This window comes from Danaus plexippus, assembly GCF_018135715.1.
Source record: "Danaus plexippus chromosome 22 unlocalized genomic scaffold, MEX_DaPlex mxdp_27, whole genome shotgun sequence".
NCBI classification, from domain to species: Eukaryota; Metazoa; Arthropoda; class Insecta; order Lepidoptera; family Nymphalidae; genus Danaus; species Danaus plexippus.
In genome coordinates this window covers 2,641,040-2,667,372 of record NW_026869855.1, presented here as the reverse complement: position 1 = coordinate 2,667,372, position 26,333 = coordinate 2,641,040, and the positions used below count along the sequence as shown (strand labels likewise).

The 26,333-nt window shown below is 30.2% G+C and overlaps 2 protein-coding genes across 3 annotated transcripts in view; both read left to right on the top strand.

Annotated features, from left to right (window-relative positions):
• LOC116773581 (protein Wnt-4-like) overlaps nucleotides 1-17,558 on the top strand; it is a 44,222-nt gene extending 26,664 nt beyond the window's left edge. The window contains exons 1-8 of one of the 2 annotated variants that reach the window (XM_032666064.2): nucleotides 9,737-10,025; nucleotides 10,163-10,310; nucleotides 11,092-11,212; nucleotides 13,357-13,514; nucleotides 13,707-13,814; nucleotides 14,905-15,051; nucleotides 15,342-15,469; nucleotides 15,737-17,558. In XM_032666064.2, coding sequence (XP_032521955.1) covers nucleotides 10,287-10,310; nucleotides 11,092-11,212; nucleotides 13,357-13,514; nucleotides 13,707-13,814; nucleotides 14,905-15,051; nucleotides 15,342-15,469; nucleotides 15,737-15,938 — 888 coding nt within the window. In that variant the 5' untranslated portion in view covers nucleotides 9,737-10,025; nucleotides 10,163-10,286 and the 3' untranslated portion in view covers nucleotides 15,939-17,558. Of the gene's footprint in view, nucleotides 1-9,736; nucleotides 10,026-10,162; nucleotides 10,311-11,091; nucleotides 11,213-13,356; nucleotides 13,515-13,706; nucleotides 13,815-14,904; nucleotides 15,052-15,341; nucleotides 15,470-15,736 lie in introns of those variants that run through there. The other variant, XM_032666063.2, reaches the window with a different exon arrangement.
• A 3,420-nt stretch (nucleotides 17,559-20,978) lies between these two features.
• On the top strand, nucleotides 20,979-25,900 carry LOC116773677 (ATP-sensitive inward rectifier potassium channel 11-like). Its single transcript, XM_032666177.2, has 9 exons — nucleotides 20,979-21,693; nucleotides 22,755-22,881; nucleotides 23,226-23,414; nucleotides 23,722-23,793; nucleotides 24,087-24,194; nucleotides 24,424-24,530; nucleotides 24,601-24,753; nucleotides 25,178-25,297; nucleotides 25,472-25,900. Exons 1-9 carry the CDS (start codon nucleotides 21,179-21,181, stop codon nucleotides 25,824-25,826), a joined length of 1,746 nt encoding a protein of 581 aa, XP_032522068.2. The 5' UTR covers nucleotides 20,979-21,178; the 3' UTR covers nucleotides 25,827-25,900.
• Nucleotides 25,901-26,333: the final 433 nt, after the last annotated feature.

Genomic DNA, 26,333 nt, shown 5'->3' with positions numbered 1-26,333 from the left:
CAGAGGTTTATACACGTACAAGTTTTTGACAATGCTATAGTGAATCACATCTTTTGAAAATTTTTGTAATAGATACGATAATAACTAAAGTAATATTATAAAAAGCATCTTTTGTTAGGTTATTGTACTGTGAATTGGGTGCCGTGTTAAGTGAGACCACTCCTCGTGCATTTGCACCTTTTTTGTTAAATTCTGTAATGTGGGTAGTTTTTATTTAACTTTGGCCTCAATGATGTTACCGTTCGAATATAAATATCATCTACGTGTGGAATTTTTAACTTTTAACCGTCACAATTTATAAGTTAAATCATGATTTATTTTGTACGACAAATATTATTTTTTTTTGATAATTTTAATCTTGATTTTTAGAATTATAGAAAAAACTGTTGTATATTAAATTAACCTTAGCCAATTAACTTAACTTTAATTGTACTAAAATTATTTTATTATTTGTAATCGACAAAGTTTATGCTGGGACGTATCTTAAGGATAGGTTGAAATTTATCAAAACATTAAGACATGTGATTTTTAATGAATATTACAGATTTGTATCAATAAAATTCTTATCTCTATGTAAAATACTATTAATTTCTATGGAATATACAGTAAATTTTCGTGGGTGGTTTTTGTGTTACCCGTAGGTAACCCGCGGCGTTTCACAAAGGTAACAATTCGACTGTTAACAGGTAATAATGCGGTTTCGGCTAATACACAACGTGACGGTTAGTGCAGTTTTTGTGGAAAGTTTTTGTAATAATGATAAATTACTAAGAAAGAAGCGGACTTATCGAAATATAATCCAGTCCTAGAATCATTCATAGTGCGCGAAATATGCAATTGAAATGCGCCTGCGCAATATGCAATTAGTTAACATAAAAGTTACCGGTCCGAATAAACTTAACTAAACGTAAATGAAAGATTGCACTGTTTTTTTTTTTTTAATAATAACTAAGTGAATAATTATAAAAATCACAGCGTATGTCAAAAGACACAGAAAGATGATTGCTGAAAAAATTTCGAATTAGTTATAAAAAAAGGCTAAGGATCATATAACTTTTTAAAAAAAAGTGAAAATATCTCCAACAAAACGTATAATATACAACAACCGTAAACTTAATAATAAAATTATATTAAAGCAAAGGTCTAAGTATATACAGCCTTATAAATAATTTGACGTCTTGAAATTTATTTACGTAGGTCAGGGGTTCCTCACGTTTAGGTCTCAAAATTTTCACATAGTAAATTCTGGTTGCATTATTCTATTCTAGGTACATTAAAATGTCACTAGCCTCAAGTTATTTGAGAGTTAGCTTAATTTATGCCAGGTTAAGGGTTACACATGAAAATAGCGTAATACACCCGGCATTGCTATAAATGCATTGTTCCTTATATTTGCAAGACTTAAGAATATTTATATTATATATAATAACAATATAAATTTTAATAAATGTATAATGTATAGTACAACATTTTTAACTCCAAATTTAAATTATAAAACGAGGATATTTTTTTTATACACTCCCATACAGACGTATAGAAATACAAAAACGAGTTCACAGCGATTTAAAAAAATCAAAAATATAAATAAAACACGTTTTTTAATAATAATATACATAACAAAAAATATATAGAAAATATTTAAAATGATTTATACAAAGTTTAAGATGAAATTGCTTAAAAAATATATATAAAGTTATTCAAGCTCTTGTGGACCAAGAATCTTAAGAGTCCAATAAAATTTATTTCGTATGTAATAAAACACATCGCCTATCTAATTGGTTTGGAAACAGGTTTTAAATTTATTATTTCGCAAAATTATCTCTTGATTGATCAAAATCATGAACTATACAACCTTTTTTCTCGAAATCGGAGTTTAATTTAAGCAATTAAAAAAAAAAGATCGGTATTAGCTATCATTAAGTGTAATTGAAGTTAACAGCCAGTATTAAGGATGTAGTCTCGGTAAACGTCTGCGTTATTCGTGAGAACTTTTTACCTTTTAAATTAAATCTCGTCTTTAGCTACATGATAAATTAAATATTGCGTGATCAAAAGTGTATATTATACACCTATTTAGTATATATAATGCCTTAAACATACATGCATTTCAACTTTTACGTTGCAAATTTTGCGTTTGATACCGATACTTTTATGTGGCAAGGAAATATGATATAAAATTTAAAAGTAAATACATTCTGGGAAGTTATCAAGAAAGTCTTTCAATATTTGGAGACAGCGAAGTCTTAGAAAGTCCTTTTCAATTTTAACATAAATAGCTGGAGTTAAGAAGTCGTATCTTGGCTTCCAGCCTCCCCACTAATAAAGCATTGATGGCCAAACCATGGTGTAGGGTAAAGTTATGTCCAGGGGTTGTTTTACGATACTTTTACAAGAGGGGAATGAATCATGGCAACGTTTAAACACGTCTTGTCGATTCAGCTCCGACGAAAAGAAAAGAAACCTTTTTAAAAATAAAGAATTATTTAAAAAAAAAACAATTTTAGGCCTATAATATGGTTAATTGACCCGTGACGTATACTGTATGTTTGTCACTAAGGTGACGTCATAAGTAAAAGAAAGGTGACGTCATGGTATAGCAATTTTAAAACATATTTAAGTCAAATTAACAAATAAAATGACTTATAATTCAAGTTACGGAGAGTGATATGAAGCTAAGTATTAAACCTTCAAACAAATATTAATACAAAACATTCAATGTACTATTTTTTAAATCCATAAAATTCTCTCATCCTTAAGCCATAATTGTGTGAGATCCACCTTCGAAAACAGAAACCACATCTAATTGGAAGCTAAAAAAATGGACCATTATTATCCTTTCTGATCTATTATAGTAGTACCACTCCTACCATGAAGTTTTTTTTGTCGAACAAGCGAATTTAAAATGAGTTCAGAAAGTATTTCTCTCTGAGAGTTGTGCAATTATTCGTTATACATATAACATATTATGCAGTATATGTATATGTAATATACATATATTATTCTTTGTAATACAACAATATTTAAACTAATAACTATAAAAATACGCTCTAATTCAAAAAATCCTATTTACAAAGTAATATATATATATAGTATGAAATGCAATCCAATAATAGTGTTGTCCCTAAACAGACAAGTTTACGATACTATTGCATCCCTGCAACAGGGAAAAATAAATTGCCATCCCTTTTTACGATGCACTATACTTAATTACAGTATGCGATTACTCTAAATCGACACAGACGTGAATTGTTTTGCTATAAAGCTGGCTACACACAGTATAAATCAAGAAACGTAGTATAGGTTGTTGTAGTATGCTCATAAATTTTAATCTGTGGTTTTAAATTTAAGTTACTTACATTTTATTCGTCTAGTATATTTTGAATGAAGAATGATATTAATATATTTCGACCTACGTTTGTGTATTCATAGCTTAAAATGTTTTTGATGTATCAATGAGATGAAATTTGTATAATAATTTTAAGATCTTAACATATGATATGTTATTAAGGATCAGTTTAATTTGCAGCTTACTTTCTTGACTGTATTTTATTTGATGTAGAAAAGAGCTGTATCGTTATATATTTTATACTCTATAGCTTAGAAAATTTCGAAAAAATATCAGCTATCTAATAATATATTGAGGTTTTGAAACTTAATAAAGAAGCTTTCTATTAGATTAAGTATAAATATTGTAAAATTTATTTATGTACAAAAAATATAAAAAAAATATTTAAAAGTATTTTTTTTTAAACCTCTTTATTACTAAAGATTTTTTTTGTTACAGTATAACTTTCCACTTATATACGTGAGACCTGTAAGATCTTTCTCAACCGTACTATTAAGTGTCAATTCTATAAGTAAAAGTAAGATTTCCACTCAAGTTACAAGACATCCTCAACTTAAGACTGATTATGGAATTGTAGGAACTTGAAAGAAAGTGTTGAAAGACAGTGTTAGAGTAATGTTACATAAGACATGCTTAGGTTTTGATAATATTTATGCTATGTAATATATTTTTATCGTAAATAAGTTATATAGAAAATAAAAATATTTAATAAAATTAAGTGAAGTTATTCTATATTGTTACATATTTAATTTGCTTTTCATTAATGAGTTATGGGTTATATCTTTTGACAATTTTACGCTAAATACAAGAACTTTTCAGTCTTTTCTCGTGTTTTATAAATGTGACATAACATCATCGTAGTCAATGACGTACAATAGTTTATATGTAGATTGGTAAATATAATAAGGGTATGAAAAGTTACATTAACGGAGAGTATTGACGTAAGACGTAACGAGCGTCTAAACAGTTGTTATATTTATGAAACAACTGTTATCGATAGACGAAATCTGTCTCGTCTGCCCGTGATAACCGATGCTGCAAAGTGACCGGAACGTCGGGAGTGTGTAGTTTTTTTAAATAACAAAATACGCGTAGTAAACCGATAATATTGGTTTTATTTAAATGAATACTAACAAAAGTCTTACATGTCATTAGTTGTTGTATTGGTTCGGTAAAAACAAATTAAGTCCGTCATAAAAATAAAAGTTATCGCGGTCACATAACCAGTACAATGTTGCGTACGTGTTGCTCAGTAATAAGAATTTGAGGTTAGAATTTTTTACCAATTAAGTTCTTAACAACAACGCGAATAGGTATTCTGTAGTATATTAAAATTTTTAAATGAATGATGACAAAAATACATTACATTCAAACCGAAGGCGATACAAATGTTTGAATTCATAACTCACGTAGATATATTGATTCTTTAAAAAATGTCTTTTCAATAATTTTGTATGTATAATATAGTTTGAAAAAATATATGCTTCATTATTTTAAAACATCTTCTAAGACGATTTAATAATAAAATCAAATTAAACTTCACGTACAATAGAATTTTGATCGTTAAAGACTTATGTAATGTGAGCCTTGTCAAAAGCTATCCATCAAAAAATTATGGCTGTACCCTTTGTGCCTTTGTCTTTCCTCAAAAAGAAAAAAATATGTCAGTGAAACCGCTTAAAATTACGTCTACACGTATTTGTGTGTTTGAGTTATAATATTTAATGGTAAATAATTTGTTATATTACCCACTGGTTACTAATATTATACGAGAAACAGAAATACAAAAAATATATATTAATTAAGATATCATTACGTTTCCTGTGTTGAGTTTTTATATATTTCATTGACAAACTTCATTATGACAACTGAATAAGATGTTTAAATAATGGCTATGATTATTAATTTCAATTCACAGATATACAAAAAATTCAACATTTTCCTATTAATAATGAGATAAATATCAAAAAATATTCTTAGAATATACAAAGAAAAATTAATCGTATAGAAATATAGTATTATTTAATAATCTTTAAGTTGAATAATTTATAACACGTAAATATTTCTTTGCCATGATATTTACATTAATCTTTACAAAATTACGGTACTCAGAGCATTCTTTCAAATCATTTGACGATGAACTTATAATTATTTAGAGCGATAAATATTAATTTGGGAACGAGATTGTTGAAGATTAATTTAATCTGTGGCATGGCTATAATTACAGGCTTTTAACTGTATCTGTTACAAATATAATTGCAGCCATAACTTATTTGTTAAACAACACTCACAGATTATATAAAAGAATATGAATTATTAATTAGGAATTATATTAAATTGCTTAAAAAATAAAATCTGATGTCCCCTTAATTATTGAGGAACAAATTATGTACATTTAATTAACATTTTTTTTTTTAATTATAAGTGTTAAATATCAGACGTTGTTAAAAATTTAAATTTATCTCTTAATTTAAACTTAAATTATATTCATAAATTTAATTTATATATTTTTTTATAATTTTCAATGTTCTTAGGGTTTATCATTATGAATATGATTTTGTATATAATTTTAACCTAAGCTAATAGCTTAATAGTATAAGCTTATAAAATAATCTATGTAGGTAATGTTATCTTATATTTCATCTCTTTCATTCAGCTTTTATTTATAGTTTTATCTCTTTCTTCTCTCAAGCGCTATGTTAGACCTAACTGTATCGGTTAAGACGAAGCCACTTTCAATCTTACAGCGCCGTACAGTCACTTACGAAATTATTTAATAATTACCTAATAATAATTCCCGTTTTATTTCAAGCATAATTTACTCTAGACAGATTCTTTAGTGATTGCATTAAGTGTACACAGATCAGTTTTGAAATTTTAATAACTAGTGAGGAAATGCAACCTCGGTCTTCCTTAGGGATAATAAAAAATCTATTGTAATTCTACGTTTATATTATAGAGCTTCTATATTAATATTTTTATATCTTGAGTATCGATAAAGTTATCAATTTTAATGTATCTTATAAATGTATTATTTTAAACGTTTAAAACGCTGCCATAACTCACAACCTTCAACTAGGACACAGTGACATTAAGTGACAGCTGTAGAATGAATGTCTCTTACAACAAATAAATACAAAACAGTATTTTGAAATTCCCTTCATGATCTGTTTCTTAATGTTACACCAATTTTATTATAATTTATACGCATGGAACCGTTTTGTTCGGACAATCGATTCTATTTTAAAACTGGCGTTAAATAGAAGCAGTTTATCTGCTATCCTGTAATGCTACTGAATTTTTATGTTTGGAAGTATATTAAAATAAATAAAACAATCAAATAGCGCCATCTAGCGGACTAGTATGTAATAACCGTTCAATATGGCGCATTTTTATATGCCATTAAAAGCATTTTCATTTACTTTTTTATTTTTTACAATAAAGTGTTTATTAGCTTTTCCTTTAATGGATATCGTGGTGGTTTTATTAGTATTAATGTCGTAAATTATTTTTATAGCCCCATTTTCTATTTTCATATTAGAATTACGCTCTAAAAAGTGCTAAATTTATTATCAATATATGTATATATATAATGAAAACATGTTCAATGTTTTCTTATTTGCATACATTTTAAAGTTAGACGCAATCAAGATCATCTAAAGAAAGAGATCTTCGTTCAAAATAAAGTTCAAATATGTAGTTTTAATTGAAATTTAGTTTAAACATATGTTATCGCTTGAGATATTAACTGTACATTTTAATGAAGCGATAAGCAAGAAGATTGCGGACTATCTTCCCGTGTATTTTTATACACGCTGTAAAAACATCATTACGCATCATACAACTTGGCTTAGAAAGTTAATATAATGTACGTACGTCGTTATAGAAAACATTAATTATACACGCAATATTCCAAACAAAATTATACAATGTATAAACGGAGTTGTTTTATATAAATAAATTTATATATTTATATAATGTATAAGTGTAATTTTTATACAAATTATACACGTGACCAATACAGTTAACATTTGTACCGAGTTATTTATAAAGCCTCAATATTCATAGCAATCGAAGGGCGCACCTGTGACTCATAGATTGGTTTGTACAAACTTATTCATGCATTTTGTATGTATCGTATAATTTTTGATGACTAAATAAATGGAATTTGTTGTAACTTATGTAAGGTTATGGAAAAATTAATGTCATTCATTCATATATTTTAATGTATTTATATGATATGTTTGTGAGCATGTTTTTACCGTACCTTATCTAAAAAATGCGATATCTCAAGATGAAAGTTTCATCATCAAAAATAACATTTCCTTCCGTTACAGATAACAGGAATGGGGCTATCATCGTTTGGTTCATTAAATTAATCAACCCATTTTTAGACTTAAAAAAATATAGATTTTTTTTGTATTTTAAATACGTAGTACATTCGAACTAATGTTAAATATTTAGATAGATAATCTATAGATGTAGATAGATATAGATACACTCATAAAATTCGTATAATGTAGATCACATTGAACAATAAAGTCAAGTCAGTCAATGCGGAGTTGAAGTAATTTTAAACATCATTTCACGGGTCGCAAGAGACTTTTTGTGTGACAATCCGTCACACCTGGGAATTATCTGCCAGGTGTTAAAGCTTTTTGTTATCGCCCGCAAAAAGTTTGTTTATATTTTAATTGCTATGTAACGGTAAAGATGCGTTTTTGTTCTTCAAAGCGATACCGATGTTGGAAGCGTGGCCGGTTTTATTGCGTCCGGATTGAAAAAATTAACAATCCATTGACATTTTTTTTTTTAATTAAAAGTGGCTATAACTATTAAAGAGTCAAAAAATAAGCTCGAGTTTTAATGTCAATAAATTTAAAACTGGCATAATTGGACTTACATTTTTATTGACTTTATAATTATATTAGAAGACAATTTTATAAAATATATATTTTCTGTTAATGGCATAACGGATTTTTATGAAGATTAACTGTATTGTAATATATATATGAAACATGAATTAATAAAAATAATTTTTTGACTGTTTGTACTCATTGTGGCTTAATATATGTACTGTGGAATTTAAATTTAAACATTTAGAGCGAAGTTGTCTTAATTAAATATATCTTAATTGAGAACATATATGTATATTTTAAATTTACAATAACATAACACATTCAAATACCTTACATTATAATTGGAATAAATCTCAAAGCTGTTGTGTAACATTATTGATATAATAAATTAAAATGCTTGAGAATAATTAAGAAACTAACTTTTTTCAAACCTTAAGAGGCATCTAAGTAAGTAAGACGTGCTATCATCTCGAGGATGGAGGGATACAAAGACTCAGGAAGATTGCGAAGTCCCAAGCACCCTCGTTACTGAAGTATGCTATTTGTTTCTATTGTAGAGACAACACAAAATTAGCCATGTTCCATTTCTGTGAAATGTACACACAAAATGCTAGACATTATACATAAATATAACGTACGATTAAAACGCGTCCTCTTGATCGTTTGCTATTGGAATGTTTAATTAAAAATTTAAATTGTTTTTTTTTTTTTTTCACTAAAACGTTCACTGCAATAATTAGTCAATGTTGCCAGTTTTATTGTCAGAGAGCACGCAACGATTTTGTTCTCATTTACAGAAACACAGATGGATTATAAAAAATTAATCTCAATTAAGGCAGTGGGAAGGGTTGTAAGAAACTATTTAATTGTATGTCGGCTGTATTCATGCTAGAGTGGGGTGCTTTAAATATTCTTATTAATAAAAAAAATATTCCTTTTACATCGAGGACGTGGACGTAATAAAATTATATAGCAATTTTATAACAAGCGTTTCAAGTTGTTCTCGACTGAGAAAATATAAAATAGAAAAATAGATAGTATGAAACACTTAAGCACTAGGACTAGGAAAAGGCACTCAATTTTAATTGACCCACATAATAAATCTAGGTATCTCGCCATAGAGAATGTAGCCCCATCTGCCATCATGGATCTCCATAGATGACGTAAACACGACCCCTTCCCCCCAAGTTCCCCATAAACAAGTTGAATGCGCTTCCCTGGTGCACGTGCGGCACTCAAGGTCTCCCAACCCTTTACACATCCTCTCAGGTTTGCAATTAAAACTAAAAACAGCCAGAAACAGACATACACGATTCACTCAAGATGAAAAGAGATGGCACGCCTCATTTACCAGAGCACTTTTTATTTCCACTTGCACTCAAGGGAGGTCGTCGGCCAATCAACGTACTGTGCCGCGCCCGTTCCCATTGGCCGGTTTGAATAAAGAATTTTTTCAAAGAACAAAAGCTGAGGGTAGGTAATAGCGAGTTTTGTTTCCTTCGAGTGGCATTTCTTATTCGAGTGTCGAAGTTCGTACAGAGCTGACGTCTCGACACTAATTACCTTAGCTTACATGCATTGTTTACAAGGGTGCTCTCACTAAGCTCACTTCATTTGAATTGTCAGATGATGTTTAATATTGTTATTCATAATACGGAACACGTTTCCGGCTCTCGAGCTACGTGGGTTTGCAGAACAAGCAAATTAGCTATGTTTATTTCACTAACAATCACCCTGTATACGATGTTTGCTGAAGCTGGTTGTTTGCTATCATTCAGAAGTAACGAGATACATTACTTATGAACATGTTCCCTAATTACGTATGTAAATTGTGTTGGTTCAAACCTCGTACATTGCTATTTGATTGTGTTAATATTTAATTCAATATATTTGTCCTATGTAATGAGTTTTAAGATTGAGAAAGTCAGTTTGTAATCCATTGCGTGTTTTGTTCCAGGAACCTTGCAGCTCCGGTTAAGACGACACAGTCATCAAACACGTCTTTGGAGACGTACTCAACATTGCAGAAGGAAGCCTGCCACAGGTTGGATTTCTTGGTTGAGCGTCAGAAACAATTATGTATGCTATCCGACAAGATGGTTCAGGTAGGAAAAAATATTTTTTCCTATATAAGTAGTACTAAAAGTAAAAAAGTATTGGCCTATTACGGTACTAAATGCTATCTAGAGTCCATTCTGAATGAAGTGGTCCATATAAGTTTCAACATTATTATGAATTCGTATTCAAATTGAACTTAAAGCTGTTTACTTAAATATTACGTGCATAAAATTTATCGATATTTTAATATGCTGATTAGCATCACTCTCACTAATGATCACATTGATTTGCCTCTAAGAAGTTTTATACTGGTGTTATTATAGTCACTATATTTTTAGTGCCCAACCTTACAATATTTTACGTATTAATACTATAGCTAGAATTCTTTGCTATTATTTTTATATATACCAATAACAGATTTAATACCAGCAATTATAATGTGAGCTCATGTTCGTAAAGTATCGCGTTACCTTCAGAATTATACGGGAACAATTAAAAAAGGTTCATGATACCGCAATTACTTCGGAACTGTGAGTTGATAATTAAACGGCGACTTGTTTACGACATCTGGCAATTAATAAAATTATATACACAAGTGTTTTCCTCTTAAAATAATAATTTTGATATATTTATGTGCAATTCAAGGTTTTTATTTCAGAAGCGTACAAAAAAATCAACCTGTTTTTATATATATATATAGATATTTTAGTTATAAGCGAATAGGATAATGCTGTCCGACAATTCGTTTTTTTTTCTTTTTGCAAAACTTTGGTGGAGAGACAAGGTTATTTTTTTTTTGGTTACATAATATTTCGTTGTATATTCCAGGTGTTACAAACCGGGGCCCAGCAGGCCGTCGAGGAATGCCAGTATCAGTTCAGGAACAGCCGTTGGAATTGCAGCACAGTTGAGAATTCAACTGACATCTTCGGAGGCGTACTTAAATTTAGTTAGTATAGCATAAAACGTATATGTCTAGATTCTTCTGAGTTTATATTGATAGGATTAACTTTATTTCATGACGGAAATTCCTTTATAGAGTCTAGTATCCGGATAGTATATCTAAAATATTCAAAATATAATACATCTATAATGAAATTCATGGGAAAGTTTTTTTTTATTTCACAATTTTTATACAACTTTATTATTTAAAACGGCGAACCATATACTTAGAAAATATATATTTAAATAAATAAAAGTGGAGTGTCTGTTTGAAATATTGTAATTATAGTAACTTAGGCTACTTTTTATCCCAATCCCAAAATTGAGAGTTATCACGCGTTAGTGATAGATACAACGCAAGTGGCACTTGAATATTTTTTCATTGTTTTTTTTTGGCACACGGAGTCGCGGGCAACAGCTAGTAATCAATAAAATTTCATACTATAATAACATATTTTAATTGTTAAATTAATAATAATATGTGTATTAAATTACTCTCGACTCATAAGTATGAAGTAGCTTGCGATATATTTAGTAAACGAGAAAAAAGTTGTTTTATTTTTAGATATCTATATATGGCAAAGAATACAAATATATCCGGCAGACTGAGAAAGAAACTATGACATATTTAAGTTGCCTCTTTGCAAAAAACATTGCCTCTTTGCATATTAACATACGAGGTACATGTAGAGGTTGGGCGAATTGTTGTCTAAGTTAGTGTATGTAAATGTTCTGATTATATAAATAGCACATTTTAAGGAATGGGGCAATAAAACGTTACGAGACTAGAGCCGTGCTTTAAATAATAATTTGCCGTAAGTTCAAAGCAAAGCAAACCTTTGATGTTCGAAGGATAAGAATTGTTTATATTTCATAGCTTGTGTTTGAGTGTTGTTAGATATAAACTAGCTTTCACCTGCGGTTTCTCTCTAAAATTTCTCATAATGAATATTTTGGTATAATTTTTTACAATGATTTAATTGCAAACCGCCATGCTGTACTGTTTTATAATATTTATAATCTTTTAGCTCGCTGCATTATCACGTTAGATATGACTGATGTTTCTACATTAATGCGTTAATGCGTTTTTAATGTAAAGCATATATTAATAGAAAACCTTTTATCACAAAACCCACGCTGTTACGTAGATGATGAACGCTTGAAAACGAAACGCATACATCAATACCAAACTTTTTAATTCAAAATTGATTTTAAAGTAAACGCTGTTTAAAATACTCGTACCAGCATGTCTACTTCATGCTTGATGTTGTATAAATGCAAAGAGCATTGAAATCGTTCCGCTGTAATAAAAAACTACGCCCATATTTCCACTTTGACACAGAGTGCTTAAAAATACGATGATGATTGTAGAAAATTTTTTGCATGCATCAAAAACAAAAGTATATAAAATTTCTTTTCTGTCGAATCGTCCTGCAAGTCTATTGCTTAATGTTATTAATGATTATTTTGATATGACATCTAAATTAGATGGTTGTTTTAATTTTCTCTGTACATTTTATTATAAATAAATAAAAAAACTAAATAGTGTTCAGGGTAGGGGGTTGTGATGAAATAAATTTAGAAAAATATTAAGAAAATACAGCGTTATTTGATGGTCACAGGAATAAATTGTTTATCATAGTCCCCTAACAATGTTTCATGTCAGTGTATCGGGTGTACTTGAAGATTGTTCAAGGAATTTCTTCTTGATGTTTTGTTTATTTTTAAATGTCGATTCCTTGGATCACGTGCGCACTCGTTGACGGAGCTTCTCAGTCTGTTTACAGTGTTCCACTAATAATACAACCAGTATAACATGATACCTCATACCTCGTATCAATTCACAAATGTTCGAATTTTAGTTAATTATTCTATATTGCAGGGGTCTTGGTCTCTGGATATACAAAAGGAAACAGTTCAGCGACCTGTTTTTTTTTTCTGGGACCGAAACCCTGTATATATTTTTTTATATTAATCAAAAATAAAATAATCAACACTCATCGCCGTAGATCTAATGAAGATACAAGAAATATTGTATATTAAGGTCACAATTTGAGTATCTGGCAAAAAGTCTGACTATCACAACTCTATAACAAATATAATTTGCATAACTTTTAAATGTATTTTTGTTATGAATGTTTTATTTTTCAGAATCACGTGAATCTGCATTTGTCCATGCGCTATCGGCTGCATCTTTGGCTCATGCTGTAGCCAGAGCTTGCAGTCGTGGAGAATTGAACGAGTGTTCTTGTGACGCCAGGGTGAGGAAACGCACTCCAAGACATTGGCAATGGGGTGGATGTTCGGAGGTAAGAAGAAAGAGTGCACCATTCATAAAACAAAAAAGCTGAACTAAGTTTATACCTTCAAGTGATCATTGTAGTCGTAGTAGATCATCTTCGAGTAGATAGTACAGAAATATAAATAAAAAAACAAATGTATTTGTTTGCAATTTTAGTTGTTATTCTAAAGAAATTTATATGGATTTTGAAAAATTACAGGACATAAGATATGGTGAGAAATTCAGCCGTGATTTCGTGGACGCCAAAGAGGACAAAGAGTCTGACGAGGGGATCATGAATTTGCACAACAACGAGGCCGGTCGGAGGGTAAGTAATTACGATAATTAAGTCTTAGGCTTTACTTTTTGTTATACTTTTAGTAGAAATTAAAATACAGCTCAACTTGCTGCGTCCAAAAATAATAAAGTCAAATCAAGTTATTTTTATATTTACTGTGTTCTATAGCGATAATAAATAATACAAAAATTTTATTCAAATGGGCAATACAAAGTAATAGAATGCCCATAGCAATTCTGTAGAAAAGGTGATATCTTCGTATCTTTTTTTAAATTCTGTAACTCGTATATAAACACGAAGTTTATCTCTCAAACGAGTCGATTATTTTAATTGCAGCCACTTTTTATCAGCCACAAATCCTTAAGTAGATTTGGTCTTTAATAGATTGTTATTTTGCTTTCAAACGGTTGGAATTACGGACATAGTTTTAAATAGGTTTTATTTAAGGAAATACTGGGCATAGAGAATGTGTGGGTCAAGTTTTAAGTATTATATGAGGACATTTAATTCATTGCTTAAATATACTTAATTTTTACAAAAATCAAATTAATATGAATAAGGTGTTTAAATTTAACAACTTTTTCACAATAGTTAATCAAATTAAAGATTTTTTTTCAAGCTTACAGCTTTAAGGAGTGTTTTTTTTGAGGTATCGGCGACTGAGATGAGATAACTCATGAGATTTTAAATATGAGATAAAGATAAAGCCCCTTTCCTAATTTAATCTTTCAAAATAACTGCTCCATCACCCAGTTTATCTCCTATCTGTTACAAATAAACTTGAATAGGTTTATCTTATTATAAGCTAAGTTAAAATAGATCAAATACGTTCAGCTTTGACAGCATTTAGACCTTAATTATTGGTTTCAAATTGGATATTTCGTGACTGTCATTATTATTTTTATCATCAATTACAAATGGACAAATTAATTATTCACATAGCTACATAAATGATTTATGTGAAGTGAAAAGAAAAAAGTTCCAATATTGATCCTAGTGAAACACCCGTCTTTGAAAGACATTCTGGTTGATATAAGCAACTGTATCTTATATATATATTATATATACATATATATATGTTTGTGTGTGTGTGTGTGTGTAATATATATAATATTTCTAGGCTGTCCGTGGCCGTATGCAGCGTGTATGCAAATGTCATGGCATGTCTGGTTCCTGTTCCGTACGCGTTTGCTGGCGTCGTCTACCGCCTCTGAGGGCAGTCGCTGATGCTTTATCCACCAGATACGAGGGAGCGAGTCATGTTAAGGTGAAATTTATACAATTAACTAAAACAATAATCATATAAGAATACTTTACAATTTTACTATTGTGAGTACATTTTCATTGTCTATTGAAATATGTTGTCAGATATAAATCGTCAGAAACTTCAGAGATTTATATTTACATTCAGTTTATATAATTGCTCTAATAGTGAAGCTATTACAAGAAATTTAAATGGAGAAACACATTTAATATATATGACTTTTATTTATTACATTATGACTGATGAAAGTAACGTAAAGTTTTGTTGCTCATATAACACATCGCGTATTACAGGTCGTTGAAAGAAAAAAAGGGAAGAACATAAGGAAGTTGCGACCAATCCATCCTGACATGAAGAAGCCCAATAAAACTGATTTAGTCTATTTGGAAGAATCGCCAGATTACTGCGAGCCAAATGAAGAGTGAGTACAAAAAGGAATAACATAAACTTCTGCATTTTATGCCCAAAATTTGTAAATATGCTGATTCCACCAGAAGTTTTTACGAGATTTTTTAAAGTAATTTCTATCGAGTGGAGCCTTTTCTCCGTTCTACTTATAACAACCTCAAAGAGTTCATTCATCATAACAAGACGATTTGCATCCAATTCCAGTTCATCCAAAACCATCCAAACTTCAAAATTTACAGCAAATAGTTATCAGTTGTAATAGTCTAATCATCTCATTCAGACTAGGCATTCTCGGTACGCGTTCCCGAACCTGCAACCGTACATCCGCTGGTTTAGACGGCTGCCGCTTGCTGTGCTGCGGACGCGGCTATCAGACTCGCGTGCGAGATCACGAGGAGAAGTGCCGTTGCCGATTTGTGTGGTGCTGTCGCGTCCACTGCGAGATATGCCGCTCCAAACGAGACCACCACGTATGCAATTAGCCTGCCATTAGTGATTTTTATTATAAGGACTCGTTTCCGATTTTATAAACATCGAAATATTTATCGATTACTTTTGATTGATATATATCTCAATAGACTATGATCGCGAATGCAATGGTAACATTATAATTTTCAAGGGCTTGTTTGTTTCGGGTTGCCATGTTTTTATTTCGTTTAATATATGACATATTTCTAATGTAAAATGCTTTGGAATTTGTACGGATTTCTATTTGAATCAATATTTTTCTTATGAAGGTCTATATGTTCGGTAACAGGATTATTCTTTATAGATTAGTGTGCTTTTTTTTTGGTTTAAAGTCGCGTTGCTTATGTACAATATCAATTATTAAATAATCTGTTATGATTCAATGATTTACATAAAAACTTCTTTTGGTTAAGAAACGTTTTTTTGGAAGAAAATTCGGACTACCCACTACTTTGTCTTATAAAAAAAATACGTTTATTTCCCCTCCATACTGTTATATCGTGCAATTGTTAGAATACTTATAACGCGTGTGATCGAGCCCTAACCTTGGCGACGTCACGAAGGACTGATACGTTTAGTTACTTATTATTTTTATTACATTAAGTTATCTGATTGTAAGCTTTAAATTTTAACAGTATTACCAACTAATTTATTTTAATTTTATAATGTACAAAATTGTAAATAATTTCATTTGTTGTAAACGATTTAATTATGCCATTTTATTAATATATTGTCTGAATGATTAAGTTATTAGATGTAGGTTTTGTTCTTTGTTTCGATGTTCCCAAGACGATCTCTTACCTCTTCGTGTATTCAACTGTATATATAATTAATATTCACTAAATGTACTTATTAAAGTTATTTTACTTTCTACCTCAGGTATATAATCTTTTTAAAACGACGGACGATTTTTTAAATAATGCAGACGTATGCTTTTATTTTATCGATTTGTTGTTGTAAATAGGATTTAACGTTAAGGCGTAGTAATTTATTACATTAGATTGTGATAGTTCTTTAAATAAGATGTCGGAAGGTGACGTAGAGTTTTTTTTTTTTTAATTTTATAATATATTTTCCACTCTTGCATTTTAGATTTCGATATTGTAAATAATATTTAGTTTTAAATGTATATCGTGAACTACAATTTTATGAATTCTACATGTGTGTTAACAACGTCTAAAAAGGCTTTCAATAAACTTATCTTTCGGTAATAAACGCTGCGGGGCGCAAGGTCGTACTTTTGGTCCTTTACTATTAAGGTAATCAATAAGTTATGGATTTGGTGAAAATGCTTATCATGATTTAAAATCCTTGAAATTTTTCCAACGAAAACTATATATTCGTTTCGACAGAAGGTTTTAACAGAAATTAATGAACGACTTAAGTGAATCAACTCAAATAAGACAGTAACGATAGCTGGTAAACATAACATTGACACGAAAAAAGAAATTTAATACCAAATGTATTTATTTAAGTATTCGTACAATGACCATATCTATATATATTTTATAATACAATTACATATAATAAAATTTTAAACGAGAAAGTATGAAATTATACATAAGTCAGCCATTGTACACGTGAAATTCGGATTAGATTAGTGTCTCTTCGGATATGTTTAGTTACTACTTAATGTACACTGCATTAAATAAAAGTATCATAAAAAATATCGTTGTTTCTTTTTATGCACAGAAAAAACCTTTGATATGAAAATCAGAACATAATAAAATTTCCTTATATTCCTTTTGTTAAAATGATTTGTTATTGAATTTACGTAATTAGTGACAATACATAAATTAACATATATTTATGCGTGTATTAGTTATTTTCTACAAAACTAGACGCGATTCACTAAATAGTTAACATGTGAAATAACTTGAGTTTTATGCCGGATGCATCATATATAACAGACGGCATAAAACTACACAATTTATTACGAAAACTTTAATAATCTAGAATCTAGATATCAAATTTTATTAATAAAAACTATTGTAATTCGTTAAAGAAGTATTGCTTTATCATATAAAAAATTCATTATAAACCACAATTCTGGTAAAAATATAATTAATAAGAGGTGAGCGTTTATCGCGCGTTAGATAGGGGCTTTAAACCTACACCTGGGTCAAGTCCCAGGCGCTGTTGAAGCTCCTCTTCCTGCAACGATGGACTCGGCACCCGCACGGTGAATCCATGGAATGCTCAGAGGTTTCGTCTCATTACAAGAAAAAAGTATATTAGTTAATTAATAAAGTCTGAATAATCTCATGACTGTAGTTTCATGATGTATATACGATAGTCATCTGCTGTATGTGAACCTTGAGACGGGTCAACACGAGAACCTGATTCACACGAGGTATTTGATGACTAATATATCTCCGGATCACCGATTTAGAAGGAGTATTACTGTTATGTATTAGTTATACTTGCTCAGTATTGTTAAAATAATAATATGATGTCAAGTGACATAGTAATGTAGGTAGATTAGTTTATTTGTATTAGTCTCTGTCAGTCAGTTTGCTACTTAGCACAATACATACATGACGAATTTAATATAGTTTCATTGAATACTATAATTACTTAATGTTATTCGTTAGGCGGTACAATATATTTTAAACATTTTTAGGCTTAAAAAAATCAATGAACATATAAGCGTTCTAAATTAAAGTAAATAATAATATCTTTATGCCAGGAAATTAATACAGGTTATTTGCATTAGTGGAATATCTAATATTTTTTATAGTTATAATTGAAATATAATATTATCGTAGCTATTAATAATTTTTATTTTTATTTGTGTATTTTGTGGTGTTGTAGGTCGCGTATTTTTGCTCCAGGCTGTTCATAGCTATGAATTCTCTTTCTTGTTAATAGTGTTCTCAGTGTAATAATCATCATCATCATCATCATCAGCCTATAGGAGCCCGCTGCTGAGTAGAGGCCTCTTCTCACATGGAGAAGGTTAGAGCATTATTCACCACGCTTGCTCAAGACGGGTTGGCGATTTCAATCTTATAATTTGAAATTATAAGACCAGGTTTCTTCACGATGTTTTCCTTCACCGTCCGTAAGTGGTGTCTTAGAAAGTACATATGATTCGGAAAAGATCACATTGGTACTTGCCAGGTTTCGAACCCGCGCCCTCACGTATGAGAAGAGGGCCTTTTAACCTCCAGGCCACCACGACAGTGTAATAATAAAGAACTGTAATTATATATTTATATATAACTGTATATTATTAAATGCTTTTTAAGTAACGGTTATAATAAACTTACGGCTTATTATGTCAAATGTCATTTTTTTTTGTAAATTTTAAATTACGTATGTGGTGACTCCTAAAATAAAACTTTTGTCGGACTCGGTTGCATTTCGCATCACTACCGATTATTCGAATCTAAGCTAATCAAGTACCGACTACATTTAATAGAGCATGTATGCATGAGCATGCATACAATTGTAGATGCATGTATATGTCATGTATATTACAAACCTCTCCATTCAAAGCCTCCGTTAAGTCAAAACTGTGAACAACACAAATAACATTTTTCTTTTGACTTGATATTGGCGGATCTATCTCGGGATATTATATCATGTGCGTTGAGAAGAAACTGATGTAAAACAATTAAATTATATAGAACGTAGAATGAGTTACAGTGACATGCATTTACCTCCCCCCACTCACAGCTCATATAAATCTATAGGTGATTAGCATTAAACTAAATAAGGACTTACGTTATTTATCCCTTATAGTAAGCTTTGTCATTAATAAACTATTCTTTCTACTACATAACTACGGTATAAAAGCTTTTATAAAAAAACAGATATTGCTTATATTATATATGTTAACATATATATGTGTGTGTCGTATGAAGCGTCCTCTATTAAAAACAACAAAAGTTATAAGATGCCAATAGCGTACTGTTAATTTCTTTTCTTATATGGGTTCTGTACTCACTCAAAACGTAAGGTGCTTCTACTTAATAATAATAGATGGCGCTATTTTAACAACTATTTTATTATTGTTAATAAATATTTTCTTATATTTAAGAATTAATTAAATATGTTTGTGTCACTACCATGTTCGTCAGACATTTAGAATAATAGATACAGGTAAAGGAATTTTATTTACCATAATTTTTCCAGAGATGGCGCTAGTTGTATTATATGGTAGTTGAATCAATTAACCTTACAATTCTTTAGAAGTATTTAAGAATTACTCAAGTTTGATTTTAAACTGAAATTATTATTAAATACAAGCAATAAGTCATCAGATTTATAAGGATTGCTCTAGTATCAATGAAACTGGTCCAGTAATTGAGTAATTCTGAGATAGAGCTTTGCGAATTACAAAATACATTCAGTATTGATTTGGTATGACGTATAAATATAACTAGAATTATAAGGTTTTTTTTAAATTAAAATACCTATCGGAAACATGGTGGTTTTGATGAAGTGTTGTTGTTGTAAAAAAAATATAGAAAATTATGCCTTTAAATAATAGAAAGAGGTAAAAATAATCAGGTTTTTTTTGTAATATATGAAAAGATCGTATATTTTTTTTTTAAATAAAAAACTGTTTTTTCACTTGGAAGTTAAGTCAAATAAAATATAATATATTCTTCTATATCAAGTACCCTAAAGAGGCCGAGTGTTCGCGAAGAAAACCGAACATACCCGAATGCGTGTGACGTCATAATCTAAATGTATAGTCGTAGCAGGACACACCAGTTAAGATTTAGTAAATCTTCATTTATTAAACAATCTTATTCCTTTGACTTTATTATATATTGGAAGACATTATACAAAAAAAACCTCACGCCTGCATCATTTCGAAAAACAAAACAAGTCAATGAAACTATTTGATCCCATTATTGTGCATTTTATAATGTATTTACCAAAAAAACCTGATATATGAAATGCGGGTGAATACTAGGTACAAGTAAACATGAATTCTAGTCCATGGATATTGATCTAAAAACAACTGAATATACTAACAAATACATCTTATCTTATGTTGGATAAGTTTCGTTATCTTGACGGCACTAAGATTACTTGATTTAGTTGTAGCACACCACTTTCAAGATATACCGCTGTTTTAAAATAAATTAAAGTTTGGAAAAAAAATTAAGATAATATTTATCAAATATTCAAGAACAAACGGCTTGTGTATAAACATTAAGAAGTACGGACACAGGTTAAAAAAAAATGTTTACATATAAATAATAAAACAAGTGTTGTAAGGGTTAACAAGTAAACAATGAACAACATTGATGGTGAACGAAGAGGCAGTAGAAGTCGAGCCCTCACACGATCCTTAAGCTATTCAGAAGCTATTGGTAATAGATCTGGAAGATCATCGATTGAAATACCAAGCATTGTCAACACAGAGGTTTATACGAACGAAGATATAAAGAAACAATATAGAATATCACAGACGTATGTCGAGGGCAAGGAAATAACGTTCACGAATTATGAACCAAACACCCAGAAGGAGTTACAGTTAGAAGAATACAGCTCGCAATATACAACAGACGATGAAAAGACCGACGATGGTCTGGTTATGACTATAGACATTGATGTGGAGAGTCCAAAATCATCAGATAAAAGAAACATATCCGACGCGTCAACACAGCCCCTCGTCTACTCCAACGTATCCTCCAATGACTATGACACCATAGAAACCATAAATAGCTTAAACACAGGAGATCCCATGACCCAGAACCAAGGATACGCACATTCTTACACAAGACGTAGAAGAGGAAAGAAATGCAGGTAACACCTTCACCAGTTAATGACTCTCAATATTCTTTTGTCCTCAGATAATTTTTACGATCTAAGGAAACGTTTAAGTTTTATAGATCATTGATGTTTATAAACAAAATTAATTGTGCATAGAACATTATTTTTGTAATGACACACCTCGACATACATTAAATAATGACCTTGACAGAAAACACAAATCAGCTTTCTTCACACATTGATTTTTTTTTTAACGTTATGGTTATTTTTTTTACTGCTCTACCATTAATTGAGTCCTTAAAAACAGAGCTAATGTATGTCACAAGAAGTTATTAATAAATCCAATAAACGGAAAGGAATGAATTACATAGTACTAGTACTAGTTTTGAGAATTAGTTTAATTTAATTTAGTATTAGTTTTGAGAATGGAATATGTTTCCAGACTATGATTTCTGATAAATAGGAATAGCGTATGAATAATAAAAAAAATTACAAAAGTAGATAATTCGATAAAATTTATCATACAATTTGATAAGATTAAGCAATATTTATTTGTTTTCAGATTGACACAGTTTATATAATCTTATTTGATTTGTCGTCAGTCGGTTATTTTAGCTTTAAAACCGATAATACCGTTTTTGTTTAATTTAACAAACTTTCAACTAGTACTTGACTAGTGCAGTGTTCAGAAATGATTACAAGTTCGGATTCAGTTTTGTTGCAAGAGGACAAACGATTAAATATTTTCGGAATAAATCTATTTCTACCCTCAACATGTCAAACAAACAATGTGTTAATTTTAGTAGTTTTGAAAACTAATTCAAAGCAGGAAGGAATAATAATGATAAGTTCTGTCTATTATTTATGTCTTTTTGATATTAAAGAAAGCTGAGTATATTATTTGCTCTCACGGAAAAAATCTAATATGTTTTAATTTCATTGACACAAACCAGAATGGTTACGATTATTAAATTACGAGTATTAATACGATCATGTTTATTTGATTTGGTTGAAGTTTCAGCCATTTTGGTCTGGCCATAGTCACAAGCTTAGTTTATAGATGTTATAAAAAAAATGATATATTTCTATCACAGACGTCAACACGGAAGGCCAGTGCGATCTAGGAGGGTTGTAAATAAATCTGGAGAAGAGAATGTCCCAGTAAGGAGTAACATACCATCGAAATCAATAAAATATATGAGAGACATTGTTAACACTGTGGTTCGTATACTGTGCCAACATACATATAGTTCAGTCTAATCTCATTGAATAATAATGTTGTGATTTTCTGACATAATATTATAAACAATAATTACCACTAAACACAGACAGTTTTTTTTTATTTCCCATATAAAAACTCTTTGATATCGTCCTATATTAACATATATGAATGGAAAACTTTAAACTGTACGTGTTTAGTTTAAGATACAAACGGTTGGTAAGTGTATTGGGTTTTTTTATGAGAAAGGTGGCAAACGAGCAGATGGCCTACTTGATGGGCAGTGGTGACCGTCGCCCATAGACATCCGCAATCTTTATATATTTTTTTTTGTGACTTATTTCAGATCAATAGCAAATGGCGATTCATAATATTGATGATGTTCGCATCACACTTCATATTCTGGTTCATATTCGCTGCTGTCTGGTACGGAGTGTCTTCGTCTTATCAAGACGACATCGGCGATGGGAAAGAACACTGTGTAACTGGTACCTCGTCATTTGCTGGACTCCTTATGATGTCTGTAGAGACTCAGGTCGAGTGCAAAAATATATAGTCCCCATTAAATATATAGTCCCCATTAAAAGTGTATAATCACAGTTCAATTAAAATCCCTTTGGGATACCTTTTCTTCAAGGAATCTAATTGCTTTTCTATAACTGTAATATGAATGTCGCTCATATTTTGACATCTAAAAATATTTGCAGAACTTTTCAATTAAGAAAAATCATTATGAAATTAAAATAATCTATTCTTCTTTACTATATACAAAAATTGGTCTTTGTATGTACATATATTATATACAGCTACATAATGTTTAGTTAGGATTTAATATTTTTTAGATGACTATTGGCTATGGTGTAAGATATCCCAATGAAGAATGTCCAGAGGCCATTTTAATTATGGTTCTAGAGGTAAGTATTTTGTCTTGTTTTGAATATAAATTACTTCCGAAGAAATCGAGATAAATAACGAAGTGCTCATTGTGTTCCGAATCTGAAAGTGAAAGTAAAAAAAATATATATATTTTTTTACACCACAATTACCTGTAAAACTTTAAGAGACAAACAAACTTATTATACATTATTAAAAACTTTACTGTGACTATTGCACTATACACAATTTCTTCATCTTCACTGAAATTTAATTAGAAATAAGCCAAAGAAGTATAATATCGAAATTGTTAATTCTGTAACAATTATCACAGATTATAGCTGGGACTGCGCTCTCAGGAGGTCTATCTAGTTTGCTTTTCACTAAACTGGTTCGTCCCAATAGACACGTGTCGTCCGTGGGATTTAGCAAAAAAGCCACTGTAAGTATAATTTTACGTGTAAAATATAAAAAACTAATATATTTTTTGTTTCGTTTGATAATTTTTTGAAGATACTTTGGGACCATATTAATATATTAAGAATTAATATGAAATTCTTCTGAATCGCAAGAAAAATTTATATATTACAGTGAGTGATAAGGTAGGGGTCATGGGGTCCAACTACAAGTACACTATCAGATAGTCTGATATATATTTTTTGTCTTTAAAGGTGTGTCTTCGCGATGGTGAGCTCTGCCTTCAGTTCAGAGTGTGGGATTTACTTAACCTGCATTTGATTGGAAGTACCATTACAGCGTATATGCTGAAACAAATAAAGTAAGTTAATGTTTATAATATACCTGTCAAAATATTCTTCAAGACTGATTTACACTTCTACATTTTTCAGAACTCTAGAAGGGGAGCTGGTGACGAACTATATACATCAACTTAAATTGAAGGAAGCGAGAGCATTTCTTCTATGGCCCATAACCGTCGTACATGTGATAGACCAAGAAAGTCCTCTCTACGATTTATCAGCACAGGATATGATAGACTATAGGTAAATGTAAATACTTTGTCCCTATATCAGGAAACAGACACACGAATGACGTTATTCCTAAAGTGTACAATCCTTGCTTTATTTGACTATTTTCTTATTAATTTGTACAAATATATATTATATGATAGATATATATAATTTTTGGGCTGATTAAACAATACAATAGCAAGAACTTATGTAAGAATAAATTCTATTTATATTTATTGTGCACTAAATTACAGGATACAATTTAGTTTCGTCCAAAAATGAAAATCATCATTTTCAAAGCAACGCCTTTCCTAGACTAAGATCATTATTTAAGATTATTGGGGTGTAAAATACAATGGTCTCTCAATTTATTAAATACTATATAATACAAAAATTCTTTATTGAGCAACCAACAGATATATTTAATGTGTTTTAAATCCAATTTATTGTTTCAAAGGTTTGAAATAGTCGTGTGTTTGACCGGCTCTTCAAAAAACATGGGCACAGTCACTCAGAGTAGAACATCGTATTTGTCCAAAGAAATAATTTGGGGATATCGTTTTAAAAACGTCTTGGAGTAAGTTTTTTATAACATCTCATATGAAAATACTGTTGAATAGCCATATCTATATGTAGTTAACGACATCCGGACTAACAAAAAACATTTGGATTTCCTTTTACGATAAAAAGACACTTGCAAACCTGTAATGTTTATAGTGCGGAAAATAATTGTATCCCATCTAAATTTTAGATACTGTAGAAAGGAAGAGGCATATAAAATAGATCTAGATGGCCTGAACACGGTGGAACAAGTCGAAACGCCGTTATGTAGCGCAAGTCGTCTTAAAGAATTTGAGGAAGATATAAAATCGGAACAACTTTTGGCAACACCGACCAATATGTCCTTATCACCAACAAATGTGTCACTGAGCCAAGAAGAATCGTGCACTTTATATGAGGCGGATGATTCTCTACCTTCCAGCCCGAATAACTCCGCGACAGCCACCCAGAGAAGTAATGGTTGGCACTTTAGAAGATTCTATCCCCAAAACATGAAAGAACACGGTGTCCATACTTTAGTTTCGGCTAAAGCAGTTGAATTGTAATTTTAATGTTCTATCAAAATAAAAAACATAAAAGCAAAAAAATATATAATCTCTGTTATTTATACATTATGCGTATAGAAAAAACCATTTAAAATTAGTTTCGTCCACCGTTCAAATTGGCTTGGCGTATATGTAATACGTATATATATATATATGTATTTTCAAAGATATTAAATAAGACAATATCAAATATTTTTTTTTTATATTTCTATGACTTTTACCTTAATCATCTTGTCAATATAAATTTACTTAGACGACAAAAAAAACCTGACAAAATTTATATATTCATTCTTATGGCCTTCATGTGAACACAGCACAATATATGATTATTATAACCAGCATTAAAGTTCGGTTAAAATATAATTTCATTTTAAAACACAGGAACATTGTTAAAAATCACATATAGAGATTACTGAGTCTTTTACTCTGAAGTCAGTTGTGAAGGCACATTAGGTTATGTCTATTTAATCGACCGACCAAAACAACCTTAAAACACAATAGTCGATA